Raw genomic sequence first — 20,881 nt, 5'->3', positions numbered from 1 at the left:
ATGGAGAGGTTGGAAGTAGGTAGAGAGATCAGTTAAGAGGCTATTGAAATAATTCATGTTGGAGATAATGACCAGGAGTGGCTGATGGCTGAGGAAATGGAATGGAAGGACAATACCAGGGACTTTGGAAGGGATGAATCAATTGAATTTGGTATTAAATGTGAAAGTAAAGGAAGGAGTAGTGAATCTGGCATTTTTAGAATAGATGTTAATTTATAAGGCATCTATTTTGGGAATTTGGGGGGGGCGCGGTTTGAAGTTTGGTTGCTAAATAAATGTGTCCCAGTAAGTAAAAATCAGATACAGGGGCTTCCCTGGTGGCGCAGTGGTTGAGAGTCCGCCTGCCGATGCAGGGGACACGGGTTCGTGCCCCGGTCCAGGAAGATCCCACATGCCATGGAGCAGCTGGGCCCGTGAGCCATGGCCGCTGAGCCTGCGCGTCCGGAGCCTGTGCTCCACAATGGGAGAGGCCACAATAGTGAGAGGCCCGCGTAGCGCAAAAAAAAAAAAAAAAAAGTCAGATACAAATTTGTACAGGTGGTAGATGAATCCTTGGGTTAGGGGGATTACTTATAAAATAAACAAGACATGGAATAAGGGACTGATTTATAAGTTATATCCTCAATTGAAGTGGAAGGAGGAGGAGGGGAACTAGGGAGAATGATCCCATGGGAGTTTAGAGTTTCACAAAAAGGGTATAGTCAAAGATTAAAATCTAGATTATTCTGTTATTAGTATAATTTGGTTTTGGGAGGATTTGGGGGTCACTTGAGTTCAGGGTCATTTGAGCTACTTAAAGAGAAGAGTTAATTTTGAATTTTAGAATGCAGTTAGAAGCTCTCTTTTGTAAAATTTAGATCTGTGGCATTAACTGTCTAAATTCACGAATAGTCGGTGTGGCTCAAAAAATCATTTGTTTTGTAAACAGCAAAATATTCCTGTTTGAAAGTGCTGTTGTATCTATGTTTAATGGAATGATGTGTGCAAGTTCATGAGAGTAAAGCATTATGGTTTGAGTATAGAGAAATAGGTTTATTTTGTCTGTGTTCATTGTTTCTCAAATTTTGATGAGCTATGTTTTCTATTAATTAAAAAAGAACAATAATATTCACTAGGATTCTGCTTTTTCCTGTCACCCAAGTTCATAAAATTGGAGCAAAGCTATGAATTCTTATGTGTTAGACTGCTATAATTTTACAACCATCTGTCAAACTAATATTTTACTGTTGCTACCCTTACAACTGTCATTTCTTGATTTATGCCTTCTTTTACCTCTCTCACCCACACACTATCATTTAACCAAATTTGCTACATCAGAGGTATACAGTAGCAAAAGGAGACAATAGAAACGATGAAGAGGGAGGTGAGGTGAGGACAACAGGAATGTCACAGGCTGTTTGTTATAAGCCTGACGAATTTCAAAATGAAGAGTTAATCTGGTTTGGTCTGTGCTTTGTGGCAAAGTAGGTTTATCAAAAAACTGTTTTAAGGGACTTCCCTGGCTGTCCAGTGGTTAGGACTTGGCGCTTTCACTGCTGTGGCCCCTGGTTCAATCCCTGGTTGGGAACTAAGATCCCGCAAGCTGCACAGTGGGGCCGAAAAAACCAAACCAGAACAAAACAAAAAACTGTTTTAAGTGAATGATTTTTCAAGATCTCTGTCTTTTTTTTTTTTATAGATTTATTTATTTTATTTTATTTACTTTTGGCTGCGTTGGATCTTCGTTGCTGTGCACAGGCTTTCTCTAGTTGTGGCGAGCAGGGGCTACTCTTCGTTTTGTTGCGCGGGCTTCTCATCGCGGTGGCTTCTCTTGTTGCAAGCACGGGCTCTAGGTGCGCGGTCTCAGTAGTTGTGGCACGTGGGCTCAGTAGTTGTGGCTTGTGGGCTCTAGAGCGCAGGCTCAGTAGTTGTGGCACACAGGCATGCTCCGCAGCACATGGGATCTTCCCGGACCAGGGCTCGAACCCGTGTCCCCTGCATTGGCAGGCAGATTCTTAACTACTGCACCACCAGGGAAGCCCTCTGTCTTTTTTTTAGTTGATAGATTTTCTGTTGTTCATTTACCAATGTATTCTGTGATAAAAGCAATACATGTTGAGACTGTACCGTTATATATGCTAGACCAAAAATGTATGGCAATGTAGAAACCAAATATTATTTTGATCCTGTTCTTTTTTTCATTATCACCAATGTAACAATGAAGATCATATCCCATATAAAATTATGAAAATGCATTTTTTTCTATCTTGTTTATTTTACATTAGAAAGTAGGTATAGAAGATGCTGCTGCTAATGTAAAGCAAAGAGTGATTCTTCCTTAGGGTTTTTATGATAACATATAAATTTTTGATTGAAAGAAATGTGCTTTATTCAATAAATATTTGTTTACATATTATGTATTTATTTACTTTTGGCAGTAACCTGTGGCTGAGAAGGGAATTAAGCAGGGCTTTTAGCAGGAGACTTTTCTATTTTGTTGAAATATGAGTTAGGACTATGTTTTCCAAAGTGTAGAATGTGTACCACAATATTACAGTTCTAATAAGATTATCAAGTATTGAAAGATGATAACACCTACTGAGGCCAAATGTGGAGAAGAAAGGTGCTCTCATACTGCATTTGTGGAAACAAAGACTCTTTGCAAAGCAGTTGGCAATGGTTTAAAATAAAAAGATACCACTTAAACAAGCAGTCCTACTTTTGGGATATTTATCCCAGAGAAATAAAAATACTCATAAGAATATATATGTACAAGGTTGTTAGTGGCAGCACTCAATTGTCCCTCAAAAAATAGAAAAAAAGGGGGGGACAAAATAAATGCTATCAAAGGGAAGCAGTAGAAAAATTATGAAATAACCATAACATGGAAAATTATGCAGACACGAGAAAGAATGAGTCAGGCTTATTCCAGCTGATTTAGAGGGATTTTCAGTGTACTATAAATGAGGAAAGAAAGATGTAAAAAAGTTTATGTAGAATGATTCTACTTTTCTAAACATTACTTCATATATGTTGTATGTATATTTAAACATATATGTTTGATATAATTTAATGGACATTAAGAAAGGTATGGAAGGATAGATAATGTTAACTTGGTTGGGGAAAGAATTCGGGGGAAATAAAAACAAAATTTCAATGTATATGTATTAAATTTTGAGCAAGTGAATAATTTAAAAAGTAAGAACTTAGTAATTCAGAACCTGAAGTTAAAAAAGGACTTTGCAGTGTAAATTGGGTTGTAGAACCCAGTAAGAGACACACAGAAGGAGATCTATAGTTTTCTTAGCCACACTGAATAACAGGTTTTCACCAGTTTTTCAGACTATAGGAATTGAAGATGATAACATTTATCTTTAGTTTATAAAGTATTTGCCATAAACTATGTAGAGTTCTTATTAATAAAAAAGTGTTAGGCATTAAGGGCATACTAGCAACATAGTGAAGACTTTATCCTTGAATCAGCTAGACAGATTAAAAAATAATTGAAAAGATGAAAAAATGTGTTATTAAATGCCATCTATGTTCTACTACCAATCAATACATTTTTAATTGTCTTCTATGTGATAGGCCAGTCATATGTGTGGTTCTACCTTTGTAGATAAGATAGAGGAGTTTAGTGAAGGTAGGACCTCACATTCTAGGTAGGGGTGAGACAGACAATAACAAAGACCACACACTGAGAAACAAATAAACAAACCAAAACCAACTACAGATTGTGACAAGTCCAATAAATGGAATGATGGAAAAGGTGATAGTTTTTCAAGATGGTGGCTAGTGAAGGCCCCTGAGGAAGTGATATTAGGGCTGAGAACTGAAAGGTAGGTATAGAGAGTTCCGCAAGTGCAAGGGCCTAGATGTTGATAGGGTTTGGTATGTTCAACAAACAAAAATGAGGCCAGTGTGCCTGAAGCATCAGTGAGTGAGGGGGTGCATGGCCAGTAAGAGATGAGGCTGAAGGAGCCACACCAAGCAGGGCCTTGTTTGTAGGCCATGAAGAAGAGTTTGGATTCTTCTTATAATGAGTGTCATGGAAACCGCTGAAGGTCCTTCACCTTGGAAGTGAAATGATTCAATTTATATTTTAAATACATTGTATTTAGATAGATCATATTGAAATGTAAGCTTTCTCATACATTTCTGTACTTTCTCGTGGATGACTGCCTTGAGTAGACTGTGATTCTTTCAGTTTAATTTCCTCCTGTCCACAGCACTCTTAGAATATCTTGAGCTGGGCCTTGGTTGACTCCTTTTCATCCAGGAGACCACAGAGTGTAGCTGGAACCTACATGGGCTTTGTAATCTAACCAGAACTTGAATCCTTATTTGATCCCTTTTTGCTATATGACCTTAGGTGTTTACATTACTTTTGGAGTCTGTTTCCTCATCTGTCTAAGAAAGAGTAACCATATCTAGCATGTAGGGATGTTATGAAGATAAATAAGGTAATGTGTAAATAGTGCCTGACACATGGAGAATCTAGTAAAGCTTAGTTCTTTGTCCCCTTCCTTTTCTTCTGAGGTGAGGACTTTTCTTTCCTGAAAAGGATCTCAGTCCCTTGTGTTCCCCAGGTAACTGTGCTGGACCTATAAAGTGACTAAGATGCTAGTAAGTGTTTATGATTATGTACATTTAATCAGTTAATTACTCACATTCTTTTTTTTTTTTTTTGGATGTGTTGGGTCTTCGTTGTGGTGCGCAGGCTTTTCATTGCGGTGGCTTTTTTTTGTTGCGGAGCACGTGCTCTAGGTGCGCCGGCTTCAGTAGTTGTAGCGCACAGGCTTAGTTCCTCCACGGCCTGTGGGATTCCCGGACCAGGGCTCGAACCCATGTCCCCTGCATTGGCAGGCGGATTCTTAACCACTGCACCACCAGGGAAGTCCTACTCACATTCTTGAGATATAAATCTGAAGATCTTCACAAATCCCCACATTCAGAAATACCACCGTAAGAGGTAATTTCTCACAAGTCTGTAGGTTCTGAGAAGGGGTAGAGCCATGGTCTTAAGACTGGGAGACTGTGGAAGATATATGCAGAGTTTTCTTTTGAACCTTCAGTTCTTTCTGAATCAGAGAAGGAAAAATAGTCCAACCAAGAAATACCAAGACACAGATGTGAAAGAGAGACTTGTAATTCATTCTTTATGTGTGTAATTTTTTAAAAATCATCATCTCCCTGTTCTGTCCAGCTCTCTTTTACTTAGTGCTGCTGAAATTTCTGAAACATCGTTCACTGAAACCAGTGCCATGGCCAGGATTGGGCTTCTAGAACTGTGCTATTGTTTGCTAACTGTTATGTCTTAGGCAATGTTTTAAGTGTTTTATATAAATCATATGTAATCCTCAGAACAACTCTATAAGGTAGGTGCCATTAATATTTCCATTTTATAGATGAGAAAACTGAGCCCCAGAACAGTTAAGCAACCTCTTCAAGGTTGTATGGTAAATGGAAGAGACTTGCTTTATGTATGTTAATACAACATGCCTTTTTTACTTAATATTGTAGGGCAATACAGGTATGGTAATAAGTGTAGAATCATCTCATTTTTTTGTAACCTTTTAAAAAGCCTTTTTTATTATGGAAAATTTCAAACATATATGAATTTAAAGAAGGTAGCATAATGAATTGCTGTGTACCCATCACTGATCTTCACCAACTATCATAGCTAATTTTGCTTCATCTATATTGCAGCTGCACTGGATTATTCTGAAGCAATTTCCAGACATCCTATCACTGCATGCATAAATACTTTAGTGTCTGTCTCTAAAAGATGATGACTCTGAAAAGCCAACCAAACCACAATACGTTGTCACACCTAAAATTTTTCCTTAACCACATGGATTTCCATTCACGTTGAAATTTCCATGCTTGTTTCATTTTTTTTTAAGATAACTTTTTTTTTTTAATTTTTATTTTTGGCTGCATTGGGTCTTCGTTGCTGCCACGTGGGGTTTCTCTAGTTGTGGCGAGCGGAGGCTGCTCTTCGTTGCAGTGCGTGGGCTTCTCATTGCGGTGGCTTCTCTTCTTGCAGAGCACAGGCTCTAGGTGAGCGGGCTTCAGTAGTTGTGGCACACAGGCTTCAGTAGTTGTGGCTCGCAGGCTCTGGAGCACAAGCTCAGTAGTTGTGGCACACGGGCTTAGTTGCTCCACAGCATGTGGGATCTTCCCGGACCAGGGCTCGAACCCGTGTCCCCTGCATTGGCAGGTGGATTCTTAACCACTGCGCCACCAGGGAAGTCCCTTGTTTGATTTTTTTAACGTTGCTTTTTTAAAATCAGGACCCAAGCCAGGTTCCTACATTGCATTTTGTTGATCTGTCTTTGCTCCCTACCAGGATAAAGGGCCTTCTTTCTCCATGGCAGAAATCTTGCTATTTAATCAAGGCTTACCAACAGTAAAGCATTCTGTACTCCTAGGAGCTGCACCTTGATTGTCAAACGTGATTTGCCCTGGCTTATAAGTGTATACGCTCCTTGTATGTTCCCATGGTTACTTAGACCAAGAGATTGAAGTATTTATTTTAAAAACAATGCAAATTAATTATTCAACTTAATCTGCCCTGAGAAGCATTCTAGTTCCAGTTATTGACTTGTCTGGGGTCATTATTTTATTTACAAGGTTTTTGGCCATTTTTAGGGGTTGTTTTGATAGACTTAGTTTATTATGGTAGCTTTAGTTGATTTCAGTGATTAACAAGAGTCTTACACCTCCTCATTCTATTAGAAATTGCATTGTTTAGTAGCTGACAGTAGGACTTGCTGTAATGGACAGTAAAAAATACATATATTAAAGCAAAAAGAGAATAGTATTTCATGAAGCAATCAGAGTGAGAAAGGAAGACTTCTGGAGAATTTTCTTTGCAAAATTAAATAGAAGGTTTTGTTTCTAGTATACGTGAAATATGCAACTGAAAGTGCTAATTAGACGTATAAAACTGCCTTTTCCTAATGCATTTGTAGATTTTAGTAAATATCAGAAAAATTTTGTGTCACTAATTAAAATCTCTGTTTAAAAAAATTAATGTGGCTCAATAGAGTTGTTAAAATTTATGTGACCATATGTGTTAAAAATTATTTTTTCTCATTAAAATATTATTTATGATAGATGAATTCCACATTGTACTATTGTAACAGGGTTTGTGTTGTTGGATCTGTTGCGGTCTTTGCTTGTTGCATAGAGTGCTTGTGTAGTGAAAGGGCATGCATTCCTGACTAAATTTGGCTTCCATTAGGAGTAAGAGCAGTAATGATAGTGAAGGACAGCAAGAGGATTAGCTTCATATGCTCAGCTCTTGCCTTGGTACCTGTCTTTCTCCTCCACTGTTCATGTAATTCATTTTTCTATATGGGAAATGCTCTACGTGATATTTGTAGTTACTGAACTTTGTGACGTTGTCGTTTGAGAATTACTGAAATTGCAAGGATGTTAAGATCTGAAAATGTCAGTGTATCTTAATTGGAGCAAAGTCATGGAGGAACAGTGTGTTTTGACTCATTACAGCCACATGTTGGCTGAGCAGAGATGAAGCTGCCTAGACCAGTCAGGACTGATTTTCTGGTAAACCCAAGAATAGTGGAAGTCAACCCCAAAGAAACCTTGGTTTGGATAAAGGGGAGGAGTTAGAAGAGTAACTCCTTCATGTTCGAGCAGAAGCTGAAAAATTCAATACGCAAGAGGGAAACTGGGATCCTCTGCTTTTCTGTGTCTTCTAAGCATTTTAGAATAACTATGTCAATATGCATTAGCTTTACAATTTCCAAGTACTTTGGTGTTCAAGATCTCATTTTCTCCCTTACAAAAATATCTATCTTTCTGTAACTTCTTGTTAAAGAGACTCTGAGAAGCTATGTGTTTGCTCAAGAAATCTCTACTAGTTAACGACCCAGGCTTAGTCCCTGTTTTCTGACCTTAGTTTCAGTGTCCATCATGCCATCCTCTCTGAGCAACTTGAGGGCTGGAACTAAGTTTTTTTGATCTCTACATCCCTAGTACCAGGCCTAATGCCCAGCACAAAGTTGGTGCTTGATAAATGTTTTAAAAGTGAAAACAAAGTAACCTGAAAGATTTGATTTAAGCAGATTTTCGGCTTAATAAGTAGTGCTTCTAGATATATTACCTTGTTTTGATATTACTGAAAAAAGAAAATTCTTTATCTTGACACACTGTATAATTTCTTTAAAAGTAACCAACTTTCTAGTCACAGCCTGTCAGAATTTTCCTTTATAATCTCTGGAAAATCTTTTAGAAATATCGAACATCAAATAAAATCTGTTTTTGAACTTAAACCATTTAAACGGGTAATTTAATATCATTTAGACTATTTGGGTTTACTCACTCATGTCATTGAATTTTAAGTTAACTTTTTTTTTTTCCTTACTCAATGGAAATTTAGGGTTGTGTATAGACTCTACGTAAAGTCTACTTTATATTTAACCTGTGATGTAGGTTGCATACATTCTAAAGGTTACTTAAGGTTAAATTTGGTAAATTGCAAAGGAGTTACTGTTATCCAATTTACTACAGTCAAGTGAGGTCTTGATGTGTTGTTCTGTAGGCTTGATAGGCAAAACATTTCTAGATAACATGATCTTATCACTTGGTGCTAGAGGTAGTTCAGTGCAAGTACAACATAAATCTGTATATGAAACCCTACTGTCTTTTATCAGCAATAATTTTGAATAAATGTATAAAGATTCTAATTTTTCATTAAGATCCATTTTCTTTCTCAAGCTTCAGAATGTCAAGGCTTTTTCAAACACATATGAACTATACTCAAAGTAAATTCAAATATTTCTGGAAATGTCAAAGCTATGTGCACTTTTACATTAAAATACTTGCGTTAGGTTAGGAAAAAGTTTAATCGAGAGAACAGACTACCTATTTTTATTCAGATACTGTCAGCTACTTCTTGTCTGTGTCTTTCATGTGTCCTTGACTTCTTGCCCAAGAGGGATTTATGACTGCTTAAGAAACATATTTGAAATGGCAAATGATTAACTCTAAAGTTATTTGGAGTATGGATATAATATTTGGTTAATTTCATTTAAAGTCATTTTAGTTCAGTCTTTGAAATGATAGGAACAAAATACGAATGATATTGTGGGACTTCCCTGGTGGCACAGTGGTTAAGAATCCGCCTGCCAATGAAGGGGACATGGGTTCAATCCCTGGTCTGGGAGGATCCCACATGCCACGGAGCAACTAAGCCGGTGAGCCACAACTGCTGAGCCCACGCACCACAACTACTGAAGCCTGTGCACCTAGAGCCCGTGCTCTGCAACAAGAGAAGCTACCTCAGTGAGAAGCCCATGCACTGCAACTAGAGAAAGCCTGCCTGCAGCAATGAAGACCCAACACAGCCAAAAATAAATAAATTAATTAATTTAATAAAAACTTAAAAAAAAAACAAATGATATTGTGAAACTACTAAATTACTTTAATATATTAAAATTTTAGCATAAGTGTTAGCCTAGGAGATCCAAAACTTTTTTTAAATTGCTTTTTATCGTTTTTAGTGTAAACATGCAAGTCATTTTGGTTAGCAGAAAGAGAAGGTCTCAATAAGGCCACTTTTCCTATTTCTAGCTGTATGTGTTACTTTAGGCCATGTTTCTTTTTTTTTTTTTTTTGGTCTGTTTAAACATTATTATCCAGTCAATTAAAATAAGTGTTGAAAGCAATGAAGTTATTTAAAATAAACAGGTCAGTCTTCTTTTAAAAAATACTTTTCGGTTTAAACGTATCACCTGTTTTTGAGGTACCTACTTTTCTTTGTTAACATAATACCTAAAATGTTTTAGTCTCTTGACTGACTGTGAGTAGATTTCTAGTTTCAGTTCTAAATTCCCTCTTCTGTTTTGTCTGTTCAGGCAGCAGGCTCACTGACATTGCCAAGTAATTGTCTCTAATTTAATGAGTTAATTAGTTAACTGTCTCCTGCAGAAGTCAAGTACTGACTCCTTGTAGGTGAGAAGACTTGTGTTTTTTTCCTCTGAGCTATGCACTTTATCTTTCAGTTAAAATCAAGTTAAAATAGACTAGGAGAGTTGGGGAAAACACTAGCAAAATACCTCAGGGTAAGTGATTCTCTGGCATCATTTATAACCTAAGATACTGGCAAAGCCTGTTCCAAGTACATGTCAACAAAAGCATTTGTTTTCCTTGTTGGCCACTGTGTCCTTCGTGATTTGTGCTAAGGCTGCTCTATTTCCTGATAGTTTTAAAGTCAAGAATGTTGTGAAATCCTGGTGATTCAGTAAGTGCAGTATACATTCTGTGTGTGTGTGTGTGTATGTGTGTTTGTGTTCTGTGTATATAGTGGTGATAGTCCTGGCAATCAAATTTAGGTATTAGTATTAGATATTAGACACCTCCGTGACAAAAGAAATGAACAATTAGTTGCTGTATTTTGTAAATACTCTGAAATGTTTTCATATTGTTTCTTTTGAAAATTGACATCTGCTAATTAAAGAAAGCAACACTCAAATTGTGAAGTGAGAGAACAAAGATCACCATAACCCATCTCTTGTATTTTCTTATTTTATATTTAGTTCTTAATTCTTTTAAATTTCTCATAAATGTTGGCCGAGGATTCTTTGTCAGAGAATATGAGCATTTCTATGGTTCTTTATATATGACATGTATGTATATTTGTGTGTATGTACATATATATTGCTAAATCACTTTTTAAAAATTTATTTATTTATTTATGGCTGTGTTGGGTCTTTGCTGCTGCACACAGGCTTTCTCTAGCTGCGGTGAGCAGGGACTACTCTTGGTTGCGGTGCGCGGGCTTCTCATTGTCGTGGCTTCTCTTGTTGTGGAGCATGGGCTCTAGGCGCACAGGCTTCAGTAGTTGTGGCACATGGGCTCAGTAGTTGTGGCTCGCAGGCTCTAGAGCGCAAGCTTAGTAGTTGTGGCACACGGGCTTAGTTGCTCCGCAGCATGTGGGATCTTCCTGAGCCAGGGCTCGAACCCATGTCCCCCTGCATTGGCAGGCAGATTCTTAACCACTGTGCCACCAGGGAAGCCCTAAATCACTTTTTAAAAGGCCTGAATTTGAAAAAGCAAGGTGTATAGAACAATGTAAACAGTATGTTATCATTTGTGTAAAAAAGAAATGGATAAGAATATTCATACGTACATATTTATATGTATATATATTGGCATATATATATATATCCTATATATAAAATTTACTTGTTTATGCACAGAACATCTCTGGAAGCATATGCAAGAAATTGATTGCCCCTGGAGTGAGGAATTGAGTGACTGGGGACAGAGGTGGGAGGAAGACTTTTCACTGTATATCCTTTTGAATTTTGAATGGTATGAATTGACAGCATTAAAATCATAAATAAAAGAAAAAGCTGCTAGCAGTGGGTGAAAGTCCCCATTGTTTTGCATTTTCACTCCCATTGCCTTGGTTCAGGCCTCAGTCTCTTTTACCTGGATCGTTGCAGTAGCCACTGCTTGGTCTCCCTGCCCCCAGTCAGTTTCTCTCTTCTCCAGTCCATCTTTTACTTTGCCTCCGGAGAGAGCACAGGTCAGATCATGTCTCTCTCCTGTCGTAAAATTTGCAGTGGCTTCCCATGGCCAGGATAAAGTACAGACTATTCAGTTTAGCATTCCAAGTCTTCCACTATCTGGTCTCAAACTGCCTTTCAGCTTCACTTTCTTCTACATATCTTTGTATACCCTCTCTTTGTTACCATTTCTTTCTCCAACTAACTCCTCCTCCCCCAAAAAAGAAATAAATATATGTTTTAAATTTCTGTATTTGTTTGCTTTTTTTTAAGCCTGAAATACTTCTCTCCATTTGCAGTTGAAATTAAGTTTTACTCTCAAGGCCTATTCTAAACATTATTTTCTTTTCCGTCCCATCAATCCCTTCCCACCTATCCGCAAAATGAATCATTCTTTTTGGTTCCCAGTGTATGTTTCTCATACCTTTGGCACTCATTCTAGTTAGTTGTTGACTTGTCAGTCTCTTAAAATTCTATTTTTATACTTCCTTGTATTGATCCCTCTTTCCAGTTACAGTAGTCTCCCTGACATTGTGCCTTTCCCCACTCCTGCCTGTCCTTAACTCTGGTGGTTTTCGTATCTTGGTAAACATGTCAGGGTATACATGTCAATGTATAGCATAACAATGTTATGCTATACATTGAAGAACTTCAAGGAGGAGAAGAAGCAGTTGATTAGAATTAGTAGAATCCACTCACTATCACTATCAATGCGATTCAGTTTATTTTTTCTTTATCCTGTGTTTGCATGTGTATTGTTTTAAAATTCAAAGATTATTTAGTTTTCATTTTATAGACGCGTGTTTTATCTAGAGGCTTGGGAGGAGAATGGCATCGTTGAAGGACTCACAGTGAGTTAGTGGTAGAGCCAGGATATAAACCCAGGACCCTTTCAGGAATGACTTTTATAGCATGTAGAGAGAACATGACTTTATTTTGGGGTGATATTAGTTAGGTGCTTTTGGTAGTACCAGCTAGTAAAAATGTGTCCACCTTTGGGCTGCTTCTTGTGCAGGCTGATAGAGCATTTGTTGTGATAGCCTCTATGGTATTTTTCAGAGTACAACCAAGGAAATATTTAAAAATTTAATTCTCTCCTTATTGAAAGAGCTAGTGGCTTGGTTTAGACAGATTCACAAATGAGGACATTTGAAATGCTTAACCAAAAAGCAGACCAACCGTCCTTTGCTCTTATCCTTCTCATCCTCATCTTGTTTCCTAGAAGCAAGCTCTTGTAACTTTTCTAGCTATTCATTTTGATATTTCCCTTCATATTTCTATACTGCTGTTTCTAGACACTATTGACTTTCTTTTATAGCAGATGAGGACTTAGCTTCTTTATACTACTTCCTCCCGCATTCTTCTCCCTCCATTCTTATGAGCATATTTGTAATTGTTATTAAATTAATGTTTGGTATCTACATTATTATGACTAAGTTCTGTTTATTTTCAGCCAAGTCATGTATTATAATATTTTCTATTTTTATACAAAAGAAGTACTTATTCATAATTTAATGTTTTTATAGAGTTAAAAATTACCTAACTTTTCATTTACTTAGTGATTTGTGTACCTAGTACTAATTCATTAACAAATGTTTAGAGTGCCCTCCATGTGCCAGGTATTATTCTTGGTGCTTGGGGATACATCAGGGAACAAACTAGACAAAAATTCCTTCTTTTGTGTTATTTACATTCTAGTTGGGAGATACAGTAAACATAATAAAGAAGTAAAATATATAGTATGTTAGAAGGTGATAGGTGCCAGGGGGAAAAAAAGCAGAGCACCCTGGAGGAATTGGGAATATGATATAGGCATGGGTGGTGATGCGAAATAGGCTGATGAAGAGTAGGTCTCATTGAGAGGAGGGCATTTGCATAAAGATTTAAGCTCCTCCCTATGTTATTTTCCATGTACCAAATGCCTTGGATACCCTGACATTACAGTTTCCCTAGTGGCTTGCCCTCTTGGAGCCCTCTGTCTGCTCCAGCCAGGAATGGCGCTCCGGAGACCTGCAGCACAAATGTTGTACTGGGATTTCCCTTGGCCACTTTACTGGATTTGATTATCTGTTTCCTGGATCCCCTTAGTTGGTCCATGCTCTCTTTTTTTTTTTTTTTTTTTCTTTTTTTTTTTGCGGTACGCGGGCCTCTCACTGCTGTGGCCTCTCCCGTTGCGGAGCACAGGCTCCAGACGCGCAGGCTCAGCGGCCATGGCTCACGGGCCCAGCCACTCCGCGGCATGTGGCATCTTCCCAGACCGGGGCACGAACCGTGTCCCCTGCATTGGCAGGCGGACTCTCAACCACTGTGCCACCAGGGAACCCCCATGCTCACTTTTTGATGGAGCGAATTATCATAGCTTCCTGAGAAAGGGTACATAAAGGGAGAAAAAAAATCTTGAGAACCTGGATATCTCAAAGTACTTTTAACCTACTCTTACAATTGGTTGAAAGTTTGACTCAGTTTAGAACTCTAGGTGAGAAATCATTTCTCTTAGAATTTTCAGTGCTTTACTGCAATGTCTTCAAGCTTGTACTGTTTCTGTTGGGAAACATTGAGGCCCATGATTCATAATTCTTTATATATGACCTATTTTTTCTCTCTGAAAACTTTCAAGATTTTCTCTTTATCCTGATGTCCTGCAATTTTATGATGATGGGCCAGGCTCTGGTGTGGGTTTTTGTTTTGTTTGTTTGAATTTATTGTGCTTGGCACTAGTGGGCCTTGTATTCCTCAATTCTGACAAATTTTCTGATGTTACTACTTTGATAGTTGACCGAAGTAGCTAAATTGATCAACTGCAACCCAAAGATGAAGACTTTGGTTGGTCATGTTTGGTCACACCATAGTACATAAAACCCTGAATGTATAAAGACGCATTTATATGATAGGCAGGTATTATTATTATTTTATTCTCTAAAATTATTGACGTAAAAGGCAGAATGTTTTTGTTTTTTCTCGCTCCTGGAACTTAGAATGAGTACCTATGATGGCAGGTCTTGTTTGCTATGCTGTTGTCATTCAAGGTTTGGCAGGTTGTGTCCCCATCCCCACCCCCCGACTCTTGCAGGCAGGAAGTCTCCAGATGTTCTTCTCACTTTCCATCTTACTCACTTGGCTGCCCTTTCACCTTTCTTCGTCTTTCTCATATTTTTTCATATATATCTACACATACATTTGATTGACATAAAAGTCATTACATAAAATTTACCATTTTAAAGTATGCAAGTCAGTGTTTTTTAGTTTATTTACAATGTTGTATGACTATCACCAGTATCTAATTCCAGACCATTTTTATCACCCCCAAAGAAAAACCCCCTACGTAAAGTGGTTACTCTCCATTCACTCCTCCTCCTAGTTCCTGGTAACTACTCTTTTCTCTGAAGCTCTGAATTTGCCTGTTGTGGACATTTCATATAAATGGGATCATGTGGTTTGTGGCATTTTGTGTGTTTTCTTTACCTTATAATGTTTTCAAGGTTCATCCATATTGTAGCATGTATCAGTACCTTCCTGATGTTCTTAACTCAGGCTCTGGGTGTTTGTTTTTTGACCATACAGAGAAAAATCTGCATTTATTATTCTTATTTTGATTATGATACTGGCCTTTAATTTACCTTTTCAGAAAACATTTGTTGGCTACGAAATGATATTGAATACTTTTAATTTTAAGTATGCATTATTTATTTATTTTTAGTATGCCACTACTGAGGTCAATGGAGAACATTACATGACCCCGGAAGACTTTGTTCAGCGCTATCTTGGACTGTATAATGATCCAAATAGCAATCCAAAGATTGTGCAGCTCTTGGCAGGAGTAGCTGATCAAACCAAGGATGGGTAAGAACCTTTATGCACTTTTTAAAAAAACTAATGTTCTTCCATATTATATTAAAAAATAGGAAAACAATGAATTTACCCATGACCATCTGGAATTGTAATATTAATAAACCATATCTTTTCTTAGAAGTTTATAAAAGCTGTTATTTAGTGCCATTATCAAATATACTAGCATTTCTTTTTTTTCTTTTTCTGAAAAAAAAAATTACATGCAAAAGCCGTATTTTATATTGAATAATCTGAGCGGAATGGTTTTCAGGTAACTAAGTGTCTTTCATTCATTCATTCATTCATTCATTCAGTAAATATTGAGTACCTACTATATTTTAGGCAGTCTTCTAAGTACTAGAATTCCATCAGTGAATAAATCATAGAAAACCAATAAACAAAATTTTAAAGTAAATTATAACGTTAGGTGGTTATAACTGCTATGAAGAAAAATAAATCAGGGAAGAATTTAGAGAGTGGTATTTATTCATTTATCTGTGTACTCATTTATCTGACAAATATTTATTGAACAACCACCATTTGCCAGGCACTGTTGGACGTTAGAAATACAAACAAATTAAATGAGGTTCCTGACCGTAAGAAGCAGCTCATGGCTTAGTGAGAAAGAGGATGAGTAAACAAAGAAAAAAAGTAATACTTTGGGAATAAGGTGTTATAGTAGAACCATATGAAACATACAAAGGACACCCAAGAAAGCATGGTTAACTATGTTTTGGGTGGTCAGGAGAGCATCTTAGAAGAAGTGATGCTTGAGTGAAATCTGGCAAGACAAAAAGGAGCTTGCTGGTGGTTGGACAAATAGGGAGGAGAATTCCAGGAAAGGGAACAACAGTGGCATGAAACATCAAGGGCCACTTGCATGTCTCTGCTGCGTACCCATTGAGGAGGTTGTGTTATAAGTACTTCGGTGGGGCTGTGGCATTACTTTGTTGTTGTCAGAGTAGCAGTTGGAGTGCAGCTGGGGACCTCATGTGCTAAGCTTTGACTGTATCCTGTAGGCTTGTGACTCTCAGATTTGGAGCTATTTTTAGCCTGGTAGTATACACATGTGTGCAGTCACAGAAGTTACAAGGTGCATCTTACTAGAGTGTCAGTTTACTCAAATCAAGGGGAAACAGCATTTTTATATTAAAATCAAGTATGACTGTATTATGGAGGGAATGGAATATTTATACACCTTGCTTTGTGAGTTCCAAGCTACAGCCCCAGGCCTCCAAGGGCCCAGTTTCTTTATCCTACCTGTAGAGGTGCTTGTGTGAAGAACTTTGAAAAACTAGGCAAAACTAGTTTTAAGTCTTTAAACCCTATTTCTGTTATTACAAATACGATCAGATTTTAGAAAAATGGAAGGTTAGAGTAGGACAAGACTTGCATGCAGTGAAATTCGTTTAGAAGGCTGTTTAATAGTTAAAGTAGAAGTGTTGGTTTCTAAGTTCTTTGAATCCTGGGTTATTGTATTCATTTGTATTTTCTCATAGAATCTAGCACAGTGCATGAAAGTTACTATGAGTACTTTATATCTTGGAAAGATTTTGTATAATTTATCAATGGCAGATATCGGGGAACTTGTATACATTTTGTGCCTGGTCTCTTAAGAAAAGTCAAATGAACTGCTGAGTTACTGTGGACCATTCAGTCATTGGGTCTCTCAATAGTGATTAGACAGTAAGGCATATAAAAATTAATCATATTTAATCAGAATTCCTTCTTCAAATTTATTAAAGCTCTTTTAGAAACTTTTATTAGAGTATTTATTGTCATTAATTTGGCCTGAGACTTGCTTTCAGATATCCATATCTTTTCAGATGCTTCCTTTTGTGACTGTCTGCTCTGATCCATCCTACTTGTCTATCTTATGTGAAGCTTCATGTGGTTCTGCCAGAATCAGTTGTGTTGTTAAAATGTGGTCAAGTGTAATCAAGTGTTTAAGTTGCCAGAGTGGGATAGATCAAAAATGGGTTTGGCTAGTAAAGAATCTAATACTGTTGAATAGTGTTTACTTAAAAAAAAAAAACCAAAAACTGTTTCTCTTTTGAAAAGGTAAATCTGTTCTATTTCAAATTTTAAAAACATCTTAAACTTCCTTTTTCCCCTCTCTCCTTGGAATAAATCAGATTGAGATTGGGTAGGAAATCTGATTCATAGAGTTAGGTCATAAAAATTATAAATATATGATAAATATATGTTTATGAAACATATAGATTATTTCTAAAAGCAGAGAAAGGTGGAATTTTCTAGAAACAGTGATTCTTTTTTTAATTAATTAATTTTTTGGCTGCGTTGGCTCTTCATTGCTGCGCATGGGCTTTTTCTAGTTGCAGCGAGCGGGGGCTACTCTTTGTTGCGGTGCGCCGGCTTCTCATCGTGGTGGCTTCTTTTGGTGCGGAGCACGGGCTCTAGGTGCGTGGACTTCAGTTGTTGCAGCACGCAGGCTCAGTAGTTGTGGCCTGTGGGCTCTAGAGCGCAGGCTCAGTAGTTGTGGCGCACGGGCTTAGTTGCTCTGCAGCATGTTGGATCTTCCCGGGCCAGGGCTCGAACCCGTGTCCCCTGCATCGGCAGGCGGATTCTTATCCACTGCGGCACCAGGGAAGCCCTAGAGACAACAGTGATTCTTAACCTCCCGTTCTTGGATAGTCTTCAGAGTTTCCTGAACTTGCTGAAATATAATGCGAAATGAGTGAATTTGTATCTGCATTTTTCTGGGGAGAAATCACACGTTTTTCAAAAGGGTCTATGACTTCAAAAAGGTTATGAAGAACCTAGGGGCAAGACGGAAATAAAGACACAGACCTACTAGAGAATGGACTTGAGGATGCGGGGAGGGGGAAGGGTAAGCTGGGACAAAGTGAGAGAGTGGCATGGACATATATACACTACCAAACATAAAATAGCTAGCTAGTGGGAAGCAGCCGCATAGCACAGGGAGATCAGCTTGGTGCTTTGTGACCACCTAGAGGGGTGGGATAGGGAGGGTGGGAGGGAGGGAGACACAAGAGGGAAGAGGTATGGGGACATATGTATATGTATAACTGATTCACTTTGTTATAAAGCAGAAACTAACACACCATTGTAAAGCAATTATACTCCAGTAAAGATGTTAAAAAAAAAAGTTAAATATCATTGTTAAAGTTTCTTTAATACTTTTAAGAAAATCAGAGGCTTTGATAATGTTTAACTTATTCCAAGTAGTCAACCCTTCCTCATTTAACGTTGTTGATTGACTTCCCCAATAACACAAGATTAAGTTCTCTTAATTAAAAAAAACTATCTTTTCCCCATTGTTCTGTTTCCCGCCCCTTTACCCAGGGCAATGATGAAAGGTTAGAATAGTTCAGTTGGTCCATCTTTTTTCCAGCTCCAAGAGGTATTCCTTGATTCTATTATACTTTTTGATGATGAGTCCTATAGATATATAACTTGAAATAGAATCACATAATATTGTTTATAATTACCCCAGACCAAATCTCAGTTAATACAACTAGCATAAACAAGTTTGAGTGATTTAGTTAAGTGTATCGGAAAAGGAGGTTTAGGAGTGGTCAAATGTGGCCCCATGCTCTGCCCTTACCCTCCATGTTTTCTTAGCATGTAAACTGCCCCCTTTCTCTTCTTCCTTGCTCCCTTTCCTCCAACAGATAGTAAAATAAGCAGGAGTGTTTTGATACAGGTGCTTGCTATGGAGAGCCATGTAGAAACAGCATTGTATAGTATAAATAGCATGATGGGTTGTCTAAAAGTAAAAGCCATTAGCCAAGCATTATTTGTGAGATTGTGGCTTAAACTTTGAAGTTCTGGCTGTATAATGAAAAGCAAAATGATTTTGTGCATTAATTGCAGATCTCAGGGACTATTATTGTGTGATTTAATCTAAAATATTTAGATTCTTGTTTGAAACTGTAACTTCTAGAACCATAGTTTCTATATTTAGCTCTAGTCAGAATTTCATCAGGAGGCCCTATTCTCCTATAATGTGGAAAACTCTAGTTTTCCTTCCTTTCTTTTTCACAAGTGTTTTCCTTTAATATTCTACATGCATATAGAAAAACGTTTAATGAGGAAATCTTGGTTGTTTTAAAAATTACAAAATTATCATATTAATGTTGTGAAATTTTATTAGTTTCCATTCAGTAAATTAAAAAGGATCTCTTTAGGAAAATTTTAAAACATCAAATTAATAAAATATATTATTTCAAAGCTATAAAATGAATACATGTTCTTTGAAAAAAGTCAAACAGCAGGTAGGGTAAAAAGTGAAGGTGCCCCCTCATCCTCGTTAAAAGAAAACAAACTATGGGCTCCCCTGGTGGCGCAGTGGTTAAGAATCCGCCTGCCAATGCAGGGGACATGGGTTTGAGCCCTGGTCCAGGAAGATCCCACATGCTGTGGAGCAGCTAAGCCCGTGCGCCACAACTACTGAGCCTGCGCTCTAGAGCCCGGGAGCCACAACTACTGAAGCCCACGTGCCTAGAGCCCGTGCTCCACTACAAGAGAAGCCACTGCAATGAGAAGCCCATGTGCCACAATGAAGACAACAGCAACTAGAGAAAAGTCCACGCACAGCAAAGAAGACCCAATGCAGCCAAAAATAAATTAAAAAAAAAAGAAAAGAAAAGAAAACAAACTATTTATCAAAGTGCGAAGTAAGCAACGGTTTCTTCACTCCACAGTTAGTGGCTTGTGGTTTGCCTTTGTTTTGCTGAAGTCTTGATCGGATTCTTTTATAGATAGGAGAATCATGGCAGAATAAAGGAAAAAGAGCTTTAAAAATTATTCTGGAACATGTTTGCTTTATGTTGCCAGATAAGCAGACTGTTTCTTGCTTTCTGAAAAGTATTGTTACATTACAATGTGGTATAAAATGCCTGTGGACTAAAAATAGATAAGGAGCATATCAGAGAGAATAAGTGGCCTATCCCCACTCCCCATTTCCTCCCAATATTTTATTATGAAAAATTTCAAACATTCAGGAAAGTTGAAAGAATTTTACAGTGAATACCCCATATACCCACCACATGTATTCTACCATTAACATCTTTCTCTACTTCTTTTCATGTATCTATCGTCTATCTTTACATCAGTCCGTCTTATTTTTTTTTACACATTTCAAGTAAATTGCAGACATTGATACATTTCTTAAATATTTCAGCATGCATATTATTGACTAGAATTTAATGTTTGTTTTGAGGTTTTTTTCTTTAGATGTAACATTTACACACAGTGAAAAATATAAATATTAAAGGTACATTTCCTGAGTTTTGGCAAACGTGCACACCTGGGAAACCCCATGTGACTTATTATTTTTTATTGTATTAAAATATATATAACATAAAATTTACCATTTTAGCCATTTTTAAGTGTACAGTGCAGTGGCATTAAGTACATTCACATTGTTGTGCTATCGTCACCGCTGTTCATCTCCAGAGCTTTTTCATCATCCATACTGAAACTTCATACCCATTAAACAAGTCCCCATTCTCCCCCAACACCCAGTTCCTGGTAACCACTATTCT

At 37.5% G+C, this 20,881-nt stretch overlaps 1 protein-coding gene across 2 annotated transcripts in view; it reads left to right on the top strand.

Moving 5' to 3' along the window:
- SLC25A12 (solute carrier family 25 member 12) overlaps positions 1 to 20,881 on the top strand; it is a 171,741-nt gene that overhangs the window by 84,694 nt on the left and 66,166 nt on the right. For both annotated transcript variants that reach the window (XM_049712263.1, XM_004267301.3), the window contains exon 3: positions 15,220 to 15,362. In XM_049712263.1, coding sequence (XP_049568220.1) covers positions 15,220 to 15,362 — 143 coding nt within the window. The remainder of the gene's footprint in view (positions 1 to 15,219; positions 15,363 to 20,881) is intronic.

This window comes from Orcinus orca, chromosome 7 (assembly GCF_937001465.1).
Source record: "Orcinus orca chromosome 7, mOrcOrc1.1, whole genome shotgun sequence".
NCBI classification, from domain to species: Eukaryota; Metazoa; Chordata; class Mammalia; order Artiodactyla; family Delphinidae; genus Orcinus; species Orcinus orca.
This window is presented reverse-complemented; position numbering and strand designations above follow the sequence as displayed.